Raw genomic sequence first — 18,334 nt, 5'->3', positions numbered from 1 at the left:
ATGGAGCTTCCTCTTATGGCAGCTGCTCTAATTCTTGTCTCGATTTTTCTGTTGGCCGGTGATGTGTCGGCAGAAAGATCCACATATATTGTCCATGTGGACAAATCCTCCATGCCCAAGGCATTCTCCAGCCACCATCATTGGTATTCTTCCATGCTCAAATCTGTTAAATCAATCGACGAATCTGAATCGAAGATTATCTACACTTACGACAATGCCTTCCATGGATTCAGTGCGGTGATGAACAAAGACGAATTGGAAGCTTTAAAGAAGTCACCGGGTTTCCTTTCGGCTTTTGAAGATGGTGTTGTCACAGCTGACACCACACATTCCTATAAATTCCTATCTCTCAATACTGCTACAGGGTTGTGGCCGGCATCCAACTACGGCAAAGATGTGATTATCGGAATCCTGGACACCGGAATTTGGCCGGAGAGTCCCAGCTTTAGGGATGAAGGCATGACTGCAATCCCAGCAAAGTGGAAGGGCAGTTGCCAAGGCGGCCAAGATTTCAATTCGTCGTTGTGCAACAAGAAACTCATCGGAGTCAGATATTTCAATCAAGGTACTCGAGCCGCACAACCTGAAACACCTGTCCCGGATTCTGCAAGGGACAACGATGGTCACGGGACCCACGTCGCCTCAACTGCCGCCGGAAACTACGTCGATGGTGTCTCGTTCTTCGGTTACGCACCCGGTACTGCACGAGGGGTGGCTCCACGTGCCAGGCTGGCGGTGTATAAGGTCGCGTTTGGTAGCGGCTATGAATCGGATGTACTAGCGGGCATGGATCAGGCAGTGGCTGATGGGGTCGATATAATTTCAATTTCGTTAGGTACCCCAGGGACTAGTTGGTACGAGAACCCTATCGCTGTAGCTTCCTTTGGTGCTCGTGAGAAGGGGGTCTTGGTTTGTTTCTCCGCAGGAAATCGCGGCCCAAGCGGCGCTACTGTTCGAACAGGAATACCCTGGGCCGTGGTGGTCGGAGCAGGAACCGTTGATCGTTGGTTCAGTGGGACCGTGACCCTCGGCAATGGGAAATCCATCACAGGGTGGACCACTTTTCCTACAAGAACACCAATCAGAAACTTGCCTCTGGTTTACAATGAGATATTGTCTGCCTGCAACTCAACTGAATTATTGGCGGAAGCACCATTCAGCAGCATAATCATCTGCAACAAGACAGAGGAAGATATAGCTTTCTCTGGCCTGTGGGACTATCTGGCGGAGTCCCATGTCCGAGCAGTTATTATTATTTCCGAAGACATCAGATTACTTCGATCCAATAATTTTCAATTTCCCGGTGCTATGATCACTCCGGCTCAATCAGTGGAGGTGGTCAGTTACGCATCAAGTAGTACCTCTCCAACAGCAAGCATCGATTTTCAGCAGACGATTATAGGGACTGAGTCGAGAGCTGCTCCAGCATTATCGGATTTCTCATCTAGAGGGCCTGCACTAAGCTATGACCGGATATTGAAGCCCGACATAATGGCACCAGGAGCGCTGATCTTAGCAGCGTACAATCCTTACAGTATTAATAGTGCACCGATTATCGGTAAGAACGTGTACTTGTCGAGTGATTACAATCTCTTGTCAGGCACATCCATGGCTTGCCCTCATATTGCCGGAGTTGCTGCGCTTCTCAAAGCAGCACACCCCGATTGGAGTCCTTCGGCTATTCAATCGGCAATGATGACCACTGCCAATCATCTTGATAATACCAATCAGCCAATCAAGGACTCGGCATCTAATTACAGAAACGCCACGCCTCTAGGCATTGGATCGGGGCAGGTGGATCCCAATCGCGCGCTTGATCCAGGCCTAGTCTACGATGCATCCCCACAAGACTTTGTGAATCTTGTTTGCTCCAGGAATTTCACTCGGGAGCAAACTCAAACAATCACCAGAACAAGCTATAACTGCTCGAGCCCATCCTCCGACCTGAATTACCCGTCTTTCATTGCTCTTTTTAACAACGACGAAATAGGGATGACGTTTAACCTGACATTCCACAGGACGGTGACGAATGTAGCAGATGGTGCAGCCACGTATAAAGTTAAGCTGGAAAAACCTGCGAATACCAGAGTTAGAATTCAGCCAAAGACATTAGTGTTTCAAAAGAAATACGAGAAGCAGAGTTATTCCTTAAACATCCGTTACAGGGGTGATAATAATGCATTTCCGAGGCATGGTTCACTCACTTGGGTTGAGGAAACTGGCAAGCACGTGGTCAGGAGCCCCATCGTGGTTTCTGGAGGAGTTGATAATTTCGGTTAATTCTATGTTAGCTCATCTGTCGCTACTCGCTACTCGCTAGTCATGATATAAGTCGATCTTTGGAAACCTCTAAAATTAATAATAATAATGGCATTGCATAGTGGGAGAATGTTTTAATGTCCAGTCAGCTCGCATCTCGTTAAGTAAAGTCTTCGCAACATTTACATTGTCGGAGTCTGTAAAAACTTCGACCAATGAATAATACTTCTTTGATGTACGACGAAATCGCATCAATGGTAGCATTTGAAATAGTTTCATAGCCGAATATAATTTCTCAAACTTAATCAGGTGCTGGATAATAATAATGTAGATTCTACAATTCGAGAGCTCCCATCCATCGATCATCCTGCAGAATACATTTATTGCCATTTCTTCCATGCCCTTCTCAACACAAAGTTTCATTACTATATTATAGGATGCAGTTACATGGGAGCTTGTCCAAGGCTCTTCTCCACTCTTCCCAAACACCCTGCATTCCACTTCACCCGATCCAAGAAACTGACATACGCCACATTTACAAACTTGCCACTATTATTGATGGCATCGATCAATGCTCTGAGTTTACTAGTTTTTCCGGATTTAGCAAGAATCTTGGCCAGTGCATAGAGGGTGTCTTCGGAATGAGGAAAATCTTTTATCTTTTTTAGATTTTCGATCAAACAGAGGGCTGCGATGGGCGAGGGAGCTGACCGAAGTGCATTGATCACAACAAACGAGTCCATTGAAGGATTGTTAAAGATGTTAACAGGAGAGCTTTCGGGTGCATTTAAACGGGTACACAGCTTCATTGAATCAATCAGCTTTGGCCTTTGGAGATACAACGTGACATTGTTTGAATTCCTGGCTAACGTAGAAAAATGGCATGCTTGCTTAGTAACTTCAAAAGAAAAAAAAAGAAAGATATTTACTGAGTAGAGTCTGCTGGAACAAGAAAAATGGATTTGTTAACGTAACTAATGGACATAAGGTGAATTGGAAAGACAAAAAAAAAGGAGGAGAAAGATTGAGACTTGAGAGGAGTTCTTTTGGGACAAAAATCAAACATCTTGAGTGCATGAATCTTGAGAAACAGAAATGCAAATACCAGATGGCACGAACATTAGCATATCGTGTGTGCTGCAAGATTAATGTTGGAACCCAGAATCGATAAACAACAGCGCTTCTACAGAATCAAAGAATCACGCTATAATGAACTCGCGATTTTTTGAAGAACCTGACACTCTTCTTCACTTACTTCGATTCCAACGAAATGTATATTTCACTTTCTTCAAATTAAAAAAAAAAAAAAATGAAAACAAATTGCGCTGTTAGAAGTGAGTTTTTAGGGGTACTTCGCTAAAAAGTGAAGTTCTTATTGGTTAAATAAAGTTTAAGCTAAACTTGATTGATGATGGAACGACAAATGTTTCAAGGATTCGCATTTACGTGTAAGACGAACATGTATTTAGAGATGAATGTTGCGATTATTTCGTAGTCAATTCAAGCCACTGCTGCTGAAAGGTGTATGTTGAAATGTCTGAGAGAGAGGTTTTACAGTAATAGGTACTTGGAAATATGCATGGTCCAAATAAAATCTAATGCACCTATACAAACCAATCATGTACGTGGTACATACAGTAATTGAAAATGATACAAGGATTTTTCTTTATCCCCTTTGCATTATCCTGTAATATTATCAACTTGCGCTGGCAAGATGACAGCAACATATACTGAATTTAAAAACAAAAAAAAGTATAATAATTGGTTGGCAAAAGCAAAGAAAAGTCAGCAAATATCTTTATATAACAGAATGGTACTAATAACTACTTGTCTAAACCAATCTACCATATTCACAACTCAGATCTAATTAGTGAAAAAACAATGGAGCTGCTTCCTCTTATGGCAGTTGCTCTAATTCTTGTCTCGATTTTTCTATTGGCCGATGATGTTTCGGCAGAAAGATCGACATATATTGTCCACATGGACAAATCCTCCATGCCAAAGGCATTTTCGAGCCACCATCATTGGTATTCTTCCATGCTCAATTCTGCTAAATCACTCGACGAACGCGGGTTGAAGATTATCTACACTTACGACAATGCCTTCCATGGATTCAGTGTGGTGATGAACAAACACGAATTGGAAGCTTTGAAGAAGTCACCGGGTTTCCTTTCGGCTTTTGAAGATGGAGCCGTCACAGCAGCCACTACCCATTCCTATAAATTCCTCTCACTCAACACTGCTTCGGGATTGTGGCCGGCATCCAACTACGGCAAAGATGTGATAATCGGAATCTTAGACGGCGGAATTTGGCCGGAAAGTCCGAGCTTTAGTGATGAAGGCATGACCGCTATCCCAGCAAAGTGGAAGGGCACTTGCCAAGGCGGCCAAGATTTCAATTCGTCTTTGTGCAACAAGAAACTCATCGGAGTCAGATATTTCAACCAAGGTACTCGAGCCGCATTTCCTGAAACCCCTGTCCCCGATTCAGCAAGGGACGACGATGGTCACGGGACCCACGTCGCCTCAACTGCCGCCGGAAACTACGTCGAGGGTGTCTCGTTCTTCGGTTACGCACCTGGAACTGCACGAGGGGTGGCCCCACGTGCCAGGCTGGCGGCGTATAAAGTCCTGTTCGGCGGAGGTTACGAATCGGATGTACTCGCGGGAATCGACCAAGCTGTGGCTGACGGTGTCGATATAGTCTCAATTTCGATTACTTTTCGGCGGGCCAGTCTCTACGAGAACCCTATTGCTGTAGCTGCCTTTGGTGCTCGTGAGCATGGGGTCTTGGTTTGTTTCGCCGCAGGAAATGGCGGCCCTAGCGGTGCTACTGTGCGAGGAGGAATGCCGTGGGCTGTCGAAGTTGCATCGGGGACTGTTGATCGGTGGTTCGGTGGGACCGTGACCCTCGGGAACGGGAAATCCATCACAGGGTGGACCACTTTTCCCGCAAGAGCAGCTATCAGAAACTTGCCCCTTGTGTACAACGAGACATTGTCTGCCTGCAACTCAACCGAATTATTGGCGGAAGCACCATTCAACAGCATAATCATCTGTAACAAGACGGAGGAAGATCCGTTCTTCTTTTTCCTGTGGAACTATCTGGCGGATTCCAATGTCCAAGCGGTTATTGTTATTTCCGATGACACAAGCTTACTTCGATCAAATAATTTTCAATTTCCCGGTGCTATAATCACTCCAGCTCAATCAGTGGAGGTGGTCAGGTACGCATCGAGTAGTACCTCTCCAACAGCAAGCATCGATTTTCAGCAAACGATTATAGGGACTGAGCCGAGAGCTGCTCCAGCCCTATCAGGTTCGTCATCTAGAGGGCCTGCACTAAGCTATGACCGGATATTGAAGCCCGACATAATGGCACCAGGAGTGCTGATCTTAGCAGCGAACAGTCCTTACAGTATTAATAGTGCACCGGTTATCGGTAAGAACGTGTTCTTGTCGAGTGATTACAATCTCTTGTCAGGCACATCCATGGCTTGCCCTCATATTGCCGGAGTTGCTGCGCTTCTCAAAGCAGCACACCCCGATTGGAGTCCTTCGGCTATTCAATCGGCCATGATGACCACTGCCAATCATCTTGATAATACCAATCAGCCAATCAAGGATATGGCGTTTAATTACAGTAACGCCACGCCTCTAGGCATTGGATCAGGGCATGTGGATCCTAATCGCGCGCTCGATCCAGGCCTAGTCTACGATGCTACTCCACAAGACTTTGTGAATCTTGTTTGCTCGATGAATTTGACCCGCGAGCAAACTCAAACAATCACGAGATCAACCTACAACTGCTCGAGCCCATCCTCCGACCTGAACTACCCGTCTTTCATTGCTCTTTTTAACTTTGACGAAAGAGGGATGACGTTTAACCGGACATTCCACAGGACGGTGACGAATGTAGCAGATGGTGCAGCCACGTATAAAGTTAAGCTGGAAAAACCTGCGAATACCAGAGTTAGAATTCAGCCAAAGACATTAGTGTTTCAAAAGAAATACGAGAAGCAGAGTTATTCCTTAAACATTCGTTACAGGGGCGATATTGATTCATTTCCGACATTTGGTTCACTCACTTGGATCGAGGAAACTGGCAAGCACAAGGTCAGGAGCCCCATTGTGGTTTCTGGAGGAGCTGATAATTTCGGCTAATTCTATGTTAGTTCATCCGTCACTGGTGATGATATAAGTCCATCTTGGAAACCTCTGAATAATAATAAATAATAAAACTTGCATAAATACCTTATTTATCTTTCTTAAACCAATATCTTAATTTTAAACCAAATCATCCATATTTCAAAGTTATTTATTCAAATTGGCTAGGTCAGGACTCAGGATAGGAAAAGTGTTGTGCAGTAGAAATGAACACTAGCAAGTAAATGTCCAGCATCAAAAAATTTAGTAGATTAATTTCATAACCTAATGCACTTTTTAAGAAATAAAAATTCGCTTACAAAAAAACCCTAATTTCTTTCCAAATCATGAATCAGTTCTGGATATTACACTAATATTCAGGCGAAAATGCAATGAAGAAGCTCAGCGAAACACAACCAAAAGAGAAGAAGACACAAATATTTTCCTTGAAGAAAACAGAATCACGAAAATGGCGTACCGTTACAAAAGAGAAGCCGGTCAGAATGAAAATCGGAGGAGCGAAGAGCACGCAGTTTCCGGGAACCGCTGTTTCGGTCGGGTTTTAACGATCTGTATGTGGGCTATGTGCACGTGCACAATAAATAAACCGGGCTAATTGATTCGACCCGAAAATTGAAGGTTTATTTATACGTGTCACCGTTATTGTTAATTGGTAGTTTTAATATTAAAAATTGTAAATCACAAGAAAATTATATTAAAAATTAATGATAAATAAAAAATTATATTTCAAATCCTAATATATATTTTTTTAATTATGGAGTATTTATTTTTAGTTATTTGAATTTATTTCAAAAAATATGCCAAAATTAAATAACCGGACTTCCAAATTTTCCCTCTACTTGATCGAAGTGGCCACTGGCCACCAATTATCGGTTAAAAAGGAAAATGGCTGAATGTTGCAATTATTTCATCCTGAAATTCGAGTTGCTGAAAGGTGTTTGTCGAAATGCCTGAGAGAAAGGTTTACTGTAATAGGTAGTTGGAAGATGAGCAACTTGATGCATGGAAATCATTTTTTTGTCGAAATATGTATCTATATATATTGGAAATGGGAGTACGTACCCCTTTAGTTTATGGGCTGTTAAACGGATCCCTATCCAATGTAGATACACAGACAGACAGACTTGCATAGAGGCAGATGTGGAAGGTGGGAATGGGGCCATAGCTATATATAAATCCTCATCTTTTGGACCATTTAAAATATCTTCACTCTTGTCGGTGTTTCTTCTACCTTATTACAGTCACTAGAAATACTGCAAAGAAAGTCAGTAGCTGCCTTGTAATAACATGTATTATATAGCAGAATGGTCTAGAAGCATCTACCACTGAGTGAAAAATTAATGGAGCTTCTTGTTATGGCAGCTGCTCTAATTCTTGTCTCGATTTTTCTGTTGGCTGGTGATGTTTCGGCAGAAAGATCGACATATATTGTCCATATGGACAAATCCTCCATGCCCAAGGCATTCTCCAGCCACCATCATTGGTATTCTTCCATGCTCAATTCTGCTAAATCACTCTACGAATCTGAACCGAAGATTATCTACACTTACGACAATGCCTTCCATGGATTCAGTGTGGTGATGAACAAACACGAATTGGAAGCTTTAAAGAAGTCACCGGGTTTCCTTTCGGCTTTTGAAGATGGTGTTGTCACAACAGACACCACACATTCCTATAAATTCCTCTCGCTCAATACTGCTACAGGGTTGTGGCCGGCATCCAACTACGGCAAAGATGTGATCATCGGAATCCTGGACACCGGAATTTGGCCGGAGAGTCCGAGCTTTAGGGATGAAGGCATGACGGAAATACCCCCAAGATGGAAAGGCAGTTGCCAAGGAGGCCAAGATTTCAATTCGTCGTTGTGCAACAAGAAACTCATCGGAGTCAGATATTTCAACCAAGGTACTCGAGCCGCATTCCCTGAAAACCCTGTCCCGGATACTGCGAGGGACGACCAAGGTCACGGGACCCATGTTGCCTCCATTGCCGCCGGTAATTACGTCGACGGAGTATCCTTCTTTGGTTACGCCCCTGGAACCGCAAGAGGGGTGGCCCCACGCGCCAGGCTGGCGGCGTATAAAGTCCTTTTCGGCGGAGGCTACGAATCGGATGTACTCGCAGGCATTGACCAGGCGGTGGCTGACGGTGTAGATATAATTTCAATTTCGATTACTTTCAGACGGGCTAGTCTGTACGAGAATCCTATGGCTATAGCTGCCTTTGGTGCTCGTGAGAAGGGGGTCTTGGTTTGTTTCTCCGCAGGAAATCGCGGCCCTAGCGGCATTACTGTGCGAGCAGGAATACCGTGGGCTGTGGTGGTTGCATCGGGAACCGTTGATCGGTGGTTCGGTGGGTCCGTGACCCTCGGGAACGGGAAAGCCATGACAGGGTGGACCACTTTTCCCGCAAGAGCAGCAATCAGAAACTTGCCCCTTGTGTACAACAAGACATTGTCTGCCTGCAACTCAACCGAATTATTGGCGAAAGCACCATTCGGCAGCATAATCATCTGTAACAAGACGGAAGAAGATCCGTTCTTCTTTTTCCTGTGGAGCTATCTGGCGGATTCCAATGTCCGAGCAGTTATTATTATTTCCGAAGACAAGAGCTTACTTCGATCCAATAATTTTCAATTTCCCGGTGCTATAATAACGCCGGCACAATCGGTGGAGGTGGTCAGTTACGCATCGAGTAGTACCTCTCCAACAGCGAGCATTGACTTTCAACAGACGATTATAGGGACTGAGCCGAGAGCTGCTCCAGCCCTATCGGATTTCTCATCTAGAGGGCCCGGATTAAGCTACGACCGCATATTGAAGCCCGACATAATGGCACCGGGAGAGCTAATCTTAGCAGCGTACAATCCTTACACTACTATTAGTGCACCGATCATTGGTAAGACCTTATTCTTGTCCAGGGATTACAATCTCTTATCCGGCACATCAATGGCTTGTCCTCATATAGCTGGAGTTGCTGCGCTTCTCAAAGCAGCGCACCCCTATTGGAGTCCTTCGGCTATTCAATCAGCAATGATGACAACTGCCAATCATCTTGACAATACCAATCAGCCAATCAAGGACTTGGGATTTACTGATTTCAGAAACGCCACCCCTCTAGGGATTGGATCGGGGCAGGTGGACCCCAATCGCGCGCTTGATCCGGGACTCGTATATGATGCGACCACACAAGACTTTGTGGATCTTGTTTGCTCCATGAATTTGACCAGCGAGCAAACGCAAACAATCACGAGATCGAGCTATAACTGCTCGAGCCCTTCTTCGGACCTGAATTACCCGTCTTTCATTGCACTTTTTAACTCCGACGAAAGAGGGTTGACTTTTAACCGGACATTCCACAGGACGGTGCGAACGTAGCGAACGGTGCAGCCACGTACAGAGTTAAGCTGGAAAAAACGGAGAATACGAGAGTTAGAATTTCGCCCAAGACTTTAGTGTTTCGAAAGAAATACGAGAAGCAGAGTTATTCTTTAAATGTTCGTTATAGAGGTGATATTGATGCATTTCCGACGTTTGGTTCACTCACTTGGGTAGAGGAAAATGGCAAGCATGTTGTCAGAAGTCCGATTGTGGTTTCTGCAGGAGTCGATAACTTCGGCTAATAGTGTGTTAGTTCATCGTTTCGTTACTCATCGGCAATGTAAGTAATGTATGTACGAAAACCTGTACTGATAAAAATAACGGCATTTGAACTCGAGGATTTTGATGCTCATTGGTTCTTGTTTAACCTACTTATGGAATCATTGGCAGTCATTTTGATTTTTCTTTTCATTATTTCTACTCAAATCCAAATTCTTCAACACTAATGCAAGCTTGCTTTATTTGATTTATTTTTACTAATTAATTAAATAAAAATGAGTTGCATAATCTAAATCCTGAACTAACACAATTACTAGTCAATAAATATTGAATAACTATAGATTAAATAACGAAATATCTTATATATTAAGATATGTCGACCATAGTATTCAAATATTCCAAAAATATCTAGTTGGGCAGCTAATAAATTGATTGTTTTTATTTCTTTTACTGTAGGGTATAATTTTCTAAAGATTTATGCTATTTTAATTAAACGTTATAAATAAATAAATATTTATTTATTTATTGTTATTTTCTGTTAAAAAATCCTATTTTAATTAAAATTTGTGGTTCCACCACTTCAGCCATATCATCCGGATGTGACTGGTTCAAGAATTATAACTGCACAGTATTACTTTGGACTTGATTTCCTTTTTTTAAGTTACAGAAAAAAACAGAAATTAGAAGAACAAGAAAGTCAAGAAAAACATAATTTAATAATTTAATTTAATTTAATTTAATCCCAGCTCAATAAATGCAGTTTGAGCAAAAAGCAGAGACCAATTCCAAATGGCGCCAATTCTTGCCATTATTTTAGGACTCATCTCACTATAAAACAAGAATGGTTGTTGCCTAAATTATTTGTCAAAATCCAAGATTCAGATTGCAAAACAAATGGAGCTTACTACTAATGTAGTTTCTCTGTTTCTGTTCTCTTTGCTCCTATTGGTTAATCAATATCAATATGCTTCAGCAAAAAGATCCACATACATTGTCCACATGGACAAATCCTCCATGCCGAAGGCCTTTTCGAGCCACCATCATTGGTATTCGTCGATGCTTAGTTTCGGGAAACCACTCGACGAACCCGAATCGAAGCTTATCTACACTTACGACAATGCCTTCCATGGATTCAGTGCGGTGTTGTCTGAAGATGAGTTGGAAGCTTTGAAGAAGTCGCCGGGTTTTATCTCTTCCTACGCCGATGATGTCATCACGACACACACCACTCGATCGACCCAATTCCTTTCGCTCAACTCCGCCACGGGGCTGTGGCCGGCTTCCAACTCCGGCAAAGACGTGATCATCGGAGTCATCGACACCGGGATTTGGCCGGAGAGCCGGAGCTTCAGCGACGAGGGAATGACCGAAGTACCCTCGAGATGGAAGGGCATCTGCCAGGCGGGCCAGGAATTCAACTCGTCGTTGTGCAACAAGAAAATCATCGGGGCACGATACTTCAACCGAGGGATGCACCAAGCGGGATTTATGTCTATTGAAATCCCCACCAACTCCGCCAGGGACGACGAGGGCCACGGGACCCACGTCGCCTCCATCGCCGCCGGTAATTATGTCCACGGCGCCTCCTTCTTCGGCTACGCCAACGGTATCGCCAGAGGGGTGGCCCCACGCGCCAGGCTGGCGGTGTACAAGGTCATGTGGTACGGGGGCGTTTCGTCCGACATACTTGCGGGCATTGACCAGGCAGTGGCTGATGGAGTTGATATAATCTCGATTTCTTTAGGCAGCCGCCAGTTCGAACTATACGAGAACCCTCTTTCCATAGCCAGCTTCGCCGCTAGGGAAAAGGGAATCGTAGTTTGTCTCTCTGCAGGAAATGAGGGCCCGGATGTTCGTACCGTACGAACCGGAATCCCTTGGGCAGTGGTGGTGGCATCTGGCACCGTCGACAGATGGCTCGGCGGCAAGTTGACTCTCGGCAACGGCAAATCCATCACGGGGTGGACCACATTTCCCGCACGAGCCACAATCAGAAACTTGCAGGTCTTCTATAGCAAAAGCTTATCCGCATGCAACTCTGCTCAGCTGGCGCAGGCACCTTACGATAGCATCATAGTATGCAATGTCACCAACGGAAACACAGATTTCGATAGTGTGATGAAAAATCTACAAAATTCTAGCGTCCGAGCTGTTATTGTAATCGCCGAAGATCCAAGTATATTCCGATACAACTCTTTCCCTTTTCCAGGAGTTGTGATCACACCAAACGAAGCACGAGAGGTAATCGCCTACGCAGCTGGCGGCTCCCTATCAACAGCAAGCATCGATTTTCAACTGACGATTTTAGGGGATGGGACGAGAGCTGCTCCAGCGCTATCGCAAGATTCTTCGAGAGGGCCCGGAATGAGTTACGAGGGCATCTTGAAGCCCGACTTAATGGCGCCAGGTGTCTCGATTTTAGCAGCTTACAGCCCTTACGCAACTGACACACCGACAATCGGTAACAACATATACTTGTGGAGCGATTACACTCTCTTATCGGGTACATCCATGGCTTGCCCGCACATTTCCGGAGTTGCCGCCCTCCTCAAATCCGCGCACCCCGATTGGTCCCCGGCGGCTATTCAATCCGCGATGATGACAACTGCTAATCATCTTGATAACACGAATCAGCCAATCAGGGAAGTTAATGGTACAGTTGCCACACCTTTAGGCATCGGATCGGGGCAGGTTGACCCGAACCGAGCGCTCAACCCGGGCCTAATCTACGATGCTAACATACAGGACCTCGTGAATCTTGTTTGCTCCATGAACTTCACACGCAAGCAAACTCAAACGATTGTGAAGTCGACAAACTACAACTGCTCGAATCCTTCGTCCGATCTGAACTATCCGTCTTTCGTGGCTCTTACTCACTCGGCGGATATCGGAAGGTTTGTGACACGGAGGTTTAAGAGGACGGTGACGAATGTAGGAGATGGGGCAGCTAAGTACAGAGTAAAGGTCGAAGTACCGGCGAATACTACAGTTAGAGTTCGGCCGCATACGTTGGTTTTCCAAAAGAAGAACGAGAAACTGAGCTACATTGTCAAGATTCGATATAATGCCGATATCGATACACTACATAGGGCTGGCTCGCTTACTTGGATCGAGCAGAGTGGCAAGTACACCGTCAGAAGTCCTATTATGGTTTCGGCAGCAGCTGATAATTTCTCCTAGTTCCGGTTTTTTTTTTTTTTTTTTTTTTTTTTTTTAATTTTAGTGTAGTTTTTTTTTTCCATTGCATCTTATTAATTAGAACTCCATGCACCAAAGATTCAGATTGCAAAAAAATGAAGCTTACCAGTAATGTAGCTTCTCTGATTCTGTTCACATTGCTTCTATTGGCTCATAAATATCAACATGCTTCAGCAAAAAGATCCACATTTTTGTCCACGTGGACAAATCCTCCATGCCCAAAACATTCTCCAGCCACCATCATTGGTCGACTTGTTTTCTTCTAAATCACGATTCGAAAAACTGTTGCTCAAAGGTGTATGTTGAAATGCCTGAGTGAAAAGTTTTTTTACTGAGGATCCAAATAAATCTACAGTTGGGGAGCAACTTGATGTTTGAATTCAATATACACCTAATAAATATATATTCTGTATCTTGCACATGGGGGTACATACCCCTTCAATTTATGGGATATTTAAACTGATCCATATCCTATATAGATATAGATATACTTACTCAAATGTGTGGCTTTCAATACACACAGTCTTGCATGTAGCTAGATTTGGAAGGTGGAAATGGGGCCATTGCAATAAATCCTCTTGTCGGTGTTTCTTCTACCTTATTACAGTCACTAGAAATATTGCAAAGAAAGTAAGTAGCTGCCTTGTAATAAAATTTATTATATAGCAGACTGGTCTAGAAGCATCTACCACTGAGTGAAAAAATAATGGAGCTTCTCGTTATGGCGGTTCCTCTAATTCTTGTCTCGATATTTCTATTGGCCGATGATGTGTCGGCAGAAAGATCGACATATATTGTCCACATGGACAAATTCTCCATGCCAAAGGCATTTTCGAGCCACCATCATTGGTATTCTTCCATGCTCAAATCTGCTAAATCACTCGACGAACCCGAATCGAAGATTATCTACACTTACGACAATGCCTTCCATGGATTCAGTGCGGTGTTGTCTGAAGATGAACTGGAAGCTGTAAAGAAATCACAGGGGTTCCTTTCGGCTTTTGAAGATGGTGTTGTCACGGCAGACACCACCCATTCGTCTAAATTCCTCTCTCTCAACTCCGCTACCGGTCTGTGGCCGGCTTCCAACTACGGCAAAGATGTCATAATCGGAGTTATCGACACTGGCATTTGGCCTGAAAGTCCGAGCTTTAGGGACGACGGAATGACGGAAATACCTACAAGGTGGAAGGGTATCTGCGAAGAGGGCGAAGAGTTCAATTCCTCGTCGTGCAACAGGAAAATCATCGGAGCTAGATATTTCCGTGAAGGACTTCGAGCGGCGAATCCAGGTGTCGCGATACCTATGTATTCTGCTAGAGACATAGACGGTCACGGGACGCACACTGCCTCCATCGCTGCCGGAAACTACGTCGACGGCGTTTCGTTCTTCGGCTACGCGGCCGGAACTGCGAGAGGGGTGGCCCCACGCGCCAGAATAGCGGTGTACAAAGTCCTCTGGGACGGCGGGGTCACCTCCGACCTAATCGCCGGAATCGACCAGGCCGTCGCCGACGGGGTCGACATACTGTCCATTTCTCTAAGCGACCGCAGCACTAATCTGTACGAGAACGCTCTCTCAATAGCCAGTTTCGGCGCGAGAAAAAAGGGAATCGTCGTTTGTCTCTCCGCCGGGAATCGCGGCCCCTCCTTCGCGACTCTAAGATCCGGAATCCCGTGGGCAGTGGTTGTCGCGTCGGGCACCGTCGACCGGTGGTTCGCCGGGACGTTGACTCTCGGAAACGGGAAAACCATCACCGGGTGGACCACTTTTCCGGCGAGAGCCATATTCAGAAACACCCCCCTCGTCTACAACGAGACGTTCTCCGCCTGCAACTCCGACGAACTACTAGCATCAGCACGGTTCGGCAGCATAATCGTGTGCAATCTAACAATCGAAAATTCCTACTTCGACTCCACAATGGGGTATCTATCGAGGGCAGAAAACGTCGGAGCAGCCATCATCATCTCCGAAGATATCCGCATTTTCCGATCAACCCTATTCCCCGCCCCAGGAGTCGTAATCACACCCGCAGAAGCACAACACGTGATCGATTACATATCCAACACCGCCGAACCAACAGCAACCATAGTTTTCCAACAGACAATCATCGGGGCAAAATCTCCGGTCGCCGCTCCGGCACTCTCCGACGACTCCTCGAGGGGCCCCGCAAGAAGCTACCCACCCATACTAAAGCCCGATATTATGGCACCGGGAGTTCTGATCTTAGCAGCCTACAGCCCTCACGCGAACCCTACAGAAAGAATCGGCAAGAACTTATACCTGTCAACTGACTACACTCTCTTGTCCGGCACATCAATGGCTTGCCCACACATCGCCGGAGTTGCCGCCCTCCTCAAATCCGCCCACCCCGACTGGTCTCCGGCGGCTATTCAATCCGCAATGATGACAACCGCCAATCCACTCGACAACACCAACCAGCCAATCAAGGAAGTGGACCGTATGCTCGCGGTACCCACGGGTATCGGGTCGGGCCAGGTCGACCCGAACCGGGCCCTCAATCCGGGCCTAATCTACGATGCCTCCACACAAGACCTCGTGAATCTCGTCTGTTCCATGAATTTCACCCGCGAGCAAACAGAAACAATCACGAGATCCAACTTCAACTGTTCGACTCCGTATCCCGACCTGAACTACCCGTCTTTTATAGCTCTTTACGAGTTTGCACAAACGGGGCGGAGATTAACGAGGTCGTTCAAGAGGACTCTTACGAATGTAGGGAAAGGTGGGGCCACTTATAGAGTTAAAGTCGAAGCTCCATCGAATGCAACGGTTCGGGTTAGGCCGAAGACGTTGGTGTTTCGAGAAAAGTACGAGAAGTTGAGTTATTCTTTGTCGATTCGTTATCTTGCGGGATTTTTCCCGCCGGCGACGCCGGGTTCGATCACTTGGACCGATGAGACAGGTAAGTACAGTGTGAGGAGTCCTATTCAGGTAACGTCGAATGTTCAGGAGGATTAGTCTTTGATCATTGATTATATTTTCTGCAAAATTCGTGTAATAATTCTAAATATGACGTCATTAATGGGAGACGGTTATATGAATGAATGAATCAATGAGATGAATCTATATTGCTTCAACTCAAACGAGACTGTAATAATTTTGCTGCAGAATTTATAAATAATCCATTCACTTGGGCGCGTGTATAGCACGATTATTTTAATACACGGAATTGGCGGCATCGGCGAGTGAGCCCCGGAACGTGCTACCGGTTAAGAGAAAAGAAAATGAAAAATGGTGCACATTTTTTAGTTTTGAATTAATTAATGAATAAATGTTGTATATTTGTATGCGTTCAATTAGTATATATAGAATTTGAGTGCAGTGCGTGTGTGTGTGTGTGTGAGAGAGACGAAATGGGGTTTATAACTCTTTTGATTATTCTATTTACCGTGCTTTGGGCGGCGGTTCATGTATTCCGGTCAAATTCACGGCGGCGGCCGAGCTCAGCCAAGCTTCCACCAGGACCTTACAGGTTTCCGATCGTCGGCAATATTCCCCAGCTCGGTCTGAATCCTCACCAATCGTTCGCCAACCTCTCCAAAACTTACGGCCCTTTAATGTCTCTCCATCTCGGAAGTGTTTACACAGTCGTCGTGTCGTCGCCGGAAATCGCAAGAGAAGTACTGCAGAAGCACGACCAGGTTTTCTCCGGCCGAATCATCGGCGCCGCCGCCCAAGTCCACGACCACCACAACATCTCGATCGCCTACCTGCCAGCCGGAATCGAGTGGCGGAAGAAACGCAAAATATGCCGAGAACACATGTTCTCCACCCATCGCCTGGACGAAAGCCAAGCACTCCGGCGGGAGAAGTTGCAGAAACTGTGCGACTACGTGAGCAATTGTTGCGGCGGCGGCGGAGGAGGAGGAGGAGATGGCCGAGCCGTGAACATCGGCGAGGCGGCGTTCATAACCTCGCTGAATCTAATGTCGGCCACACTTTTCTCGGTTGATTTCACCGATTTCGATTCAGATGCTACACAGGATTTAAAGGAGACAATTGAAGGTGTGGCGAAGATTTTAGGTACCCCAAATCTCGCCGATTTCTTCCCAATTTTCAAACGGTTCGATCCACAAGGTATTCAGAAGAAGGCTGAATTTTACTTTGGGAAACTGCTTGGGTTGTTTGAAGACATAATCAATCAAAGATTGGAATCAAGGCGGACCGTTGGATCTTCAAGGAAAAATGATCTGCTAGAAACACTATTTGATCTCAGCCAAGGAACCGACTACGATTTGACTTGCAAAGATATCAAACATCTTCTTGTGGTAAGAACTAAAGAAATAAATTACATCTCTTAATTTTGATAGCATTGCAAAGAAATCTCACTAATTGTTCTTCTTATTAGGACTTATTCGTTGCAGGAACAGACACAACATCGAGCACGGTAGAATGGGCGATGACGGAATTACTCCTCAACCCCGAAAAGATGGCCAGTGCCAAAAATGAGCTAACTACTTTGATTGGCAAAAACAAACAAGTCCAAGAATCCGACATATCGAAACTCCCATATTTACGAGCTCTGGTTAAAGAAACATTTCGGTACCACCCAGGGGGGCCGCTTTTAATACCGCACAAGGCAGAAGATGATGTTGAAATCAACGGCTATACGATCCCCAAAGACACGCAGATACTTGTTAATGTTTGGGCTATTGGTAGAGATTCGAGCATTTGGTCGAATCCAGATTCATTTGAGCCCGAACGATTTCTGGACAGCAAAGTGGACTTCAAGGGACAAGATTTTGAGCTTATTCCGTTTGGGTCGGGGAGAAGGATGTGCCCGGGTTTGCCTCTGGTTGATCGAATGCTGCATCTTACGGTGGCTTCTTTGATTCATAACTTTGATTGGAAACTCGAGGCGGGGGTGAAACTGGATACGGAGGAGAAGTTTGGACTTTCGCTGCATAAGGCAGTTCCCCTCGAGGCTATTCCAACCAAGGTGTGAATCACAGAAAGTTTGTCATCACCCAATGTACTCTCTCTTCCTACGCTTAATTCAAGAATTTTCAAGATTAGCTTGGTCTACAATGTTGTTCTTTATCCTAAATGCATTTTATCAATTTCAATTTTGTTAGTAGGTTTACTG

At 45.1% G+C, this 18,334-nt stretch overlaps 4 protein-coding genes, 1 long non-coding RNA gene and 2 pseudogenes across 8 annotated transcripts; 6 read left to right on the top strand and 1 right to left on the bottom strand.

The window, feature by feature from the left end:
* LOC148765476 (subtilisin-like protease SBT3 pseudogene) lies at positions 1 to 2,497 on the top strand (annotated as a pseudogene). Its single transcript, XR_016029579.1, has one exon. The product of XR_016029579.1 is annotated as a subtilisin-like protease SBT3 pseudogene (transcript).
* Positions 2,498 to 4,140: 1,643 nt separating this feature from the next.
* LOC105959241 (subtilisin-like protease SBT3) lies at positions 4,141 to 6,827 on the top strand. 2 transcript variants are annotated; one of them, XM_012983299.2, is made up of 2 exons: positions 4,141 to 6,429; positions 6,787 to 6,827. In XM_012983299.2, exon 1 carries the CDS (start codon positions 4,141 to 4,143, stop codon positions 6,421 to 6,423), a length of 2,283 nt encoding a protein of 760 aa, XP_012838753.2. In that variant the 3' UTR covers positions 6,424 to 6,429; positions 6,787 to 6,827. The 2 variants fall into 2 exon arrangements, with proteins under 2 accessions (XP_012838753.2, XP_088669388.1); XM_088813262.1 differs by having other exon boundaries at positions 6,762 to 6,827.
* A 775-nt stretch (positions 6,828 to 7,602) lies between these two features.
* On the top strand, positions 7,603 to 10,199 carry LOC105959243 (subtilisin-like protease SBT3 pseudogene; annotated as a pseudogene).
* A 529-nt stretch (positions 10,200 to 10,728) lies between these two features.
* On the top strand, positions 10,729 to 13,403 carry LOC105959236 (subtilisin-like protease SBT3). Its single transcript, XM_012983294.2, has one exon. The coding sequence runs from the start codon at positions 10,920 to 10,922 to the stop codon at positions 13,203 to 13,205; it is 2,286 nt and encodes a 761-aa protein (XP_012838748.1). The 5' UTR covers positions 10,729 to 10,919; the 3' UTR covers positions 13,206 to 13,403.
* A 360-nt stretch (positions 13,404 to 13,763) lies between these two features.
* LOC148765475 (uncharacterized) lies at positions 13,764 to 17,480 on the bottom strand. The gene is made up of 2 exons (XR_016029578.1): positions 16,637 to 17,480; positions 13,764 to 16,229 (listed from the first exon to the last, which is right to left on the bottom strand). It is a non-coding gene; the product is annotated as an uncharacterized LOC148765475 (long non-coding RNA).
* On the top strand, positions 13,930 to 16,588 carry LOC105959237 (subtilisin-like protease SBT3). 2 transcript variants are annotated; one of them, XM_088813260.1, is made up of 2 exons: positions 13,930 to 16,150; positions 16,357 to 16,588. In XM_088813260.1, exons 1-2 carry the CDS (start codon positions 13,930 to 13,932, stop codon positions 16,392 to 16,394), a joined length of 2,259 nt encoding a protein of 752 aa, XP_088669386.1. In that variant the 3' UTR covers positions 16,395 to 16,588. The 2 variants fall into 2 exon arrangements, with proteins under 2 accessions (XP_088669386.1, XP_012838749.2); XM_012983295.2 differs by having other exon boundaries at positions 13,930 to 16,179; positions 16,357 to 16,410.
* On the top strand, positions 16,512 to 18,331 carry LOC105959240 (ferruginol synthase). The gene is made up of 2 exons (XM_012983298.2): positions 16,512 to 17,516; positions 17,597 to 18,331. Exons 1-2 carry the CDS (start codon positions 16,512 to 16,514, stop codon positions 18,191 to 18,193), a joined length of 1,602 nt encoding a protein of 533 aa, XP_012838752.2. The 3' UTR covers positions 18,194 to 18,331.
* Positions 18,332 to 18,334: the final 3 nt, after the last annotated feature.

The sequence above is a fragment of the Erythranthe guttata genome, chromosome 14 (assembly GCF_056151865.1).
Source record: "Erythranthe guttata isolate IM_541 chromosome 14, IM_541, whole genome shotgun sequence".
Classification (NCBI taxonomy): Eukaryota; Viridiplantae; Streptophyta; class Magnoliopsida; order Lamiales; family Phrymaceae; genus Erythranthe; species Erythranthe guttata.
The sequence above is the reverse complement of the archived record's forward strand: the minus strand, read 5'-3'. Positions and strand labels throughout refer to the sequence as shown.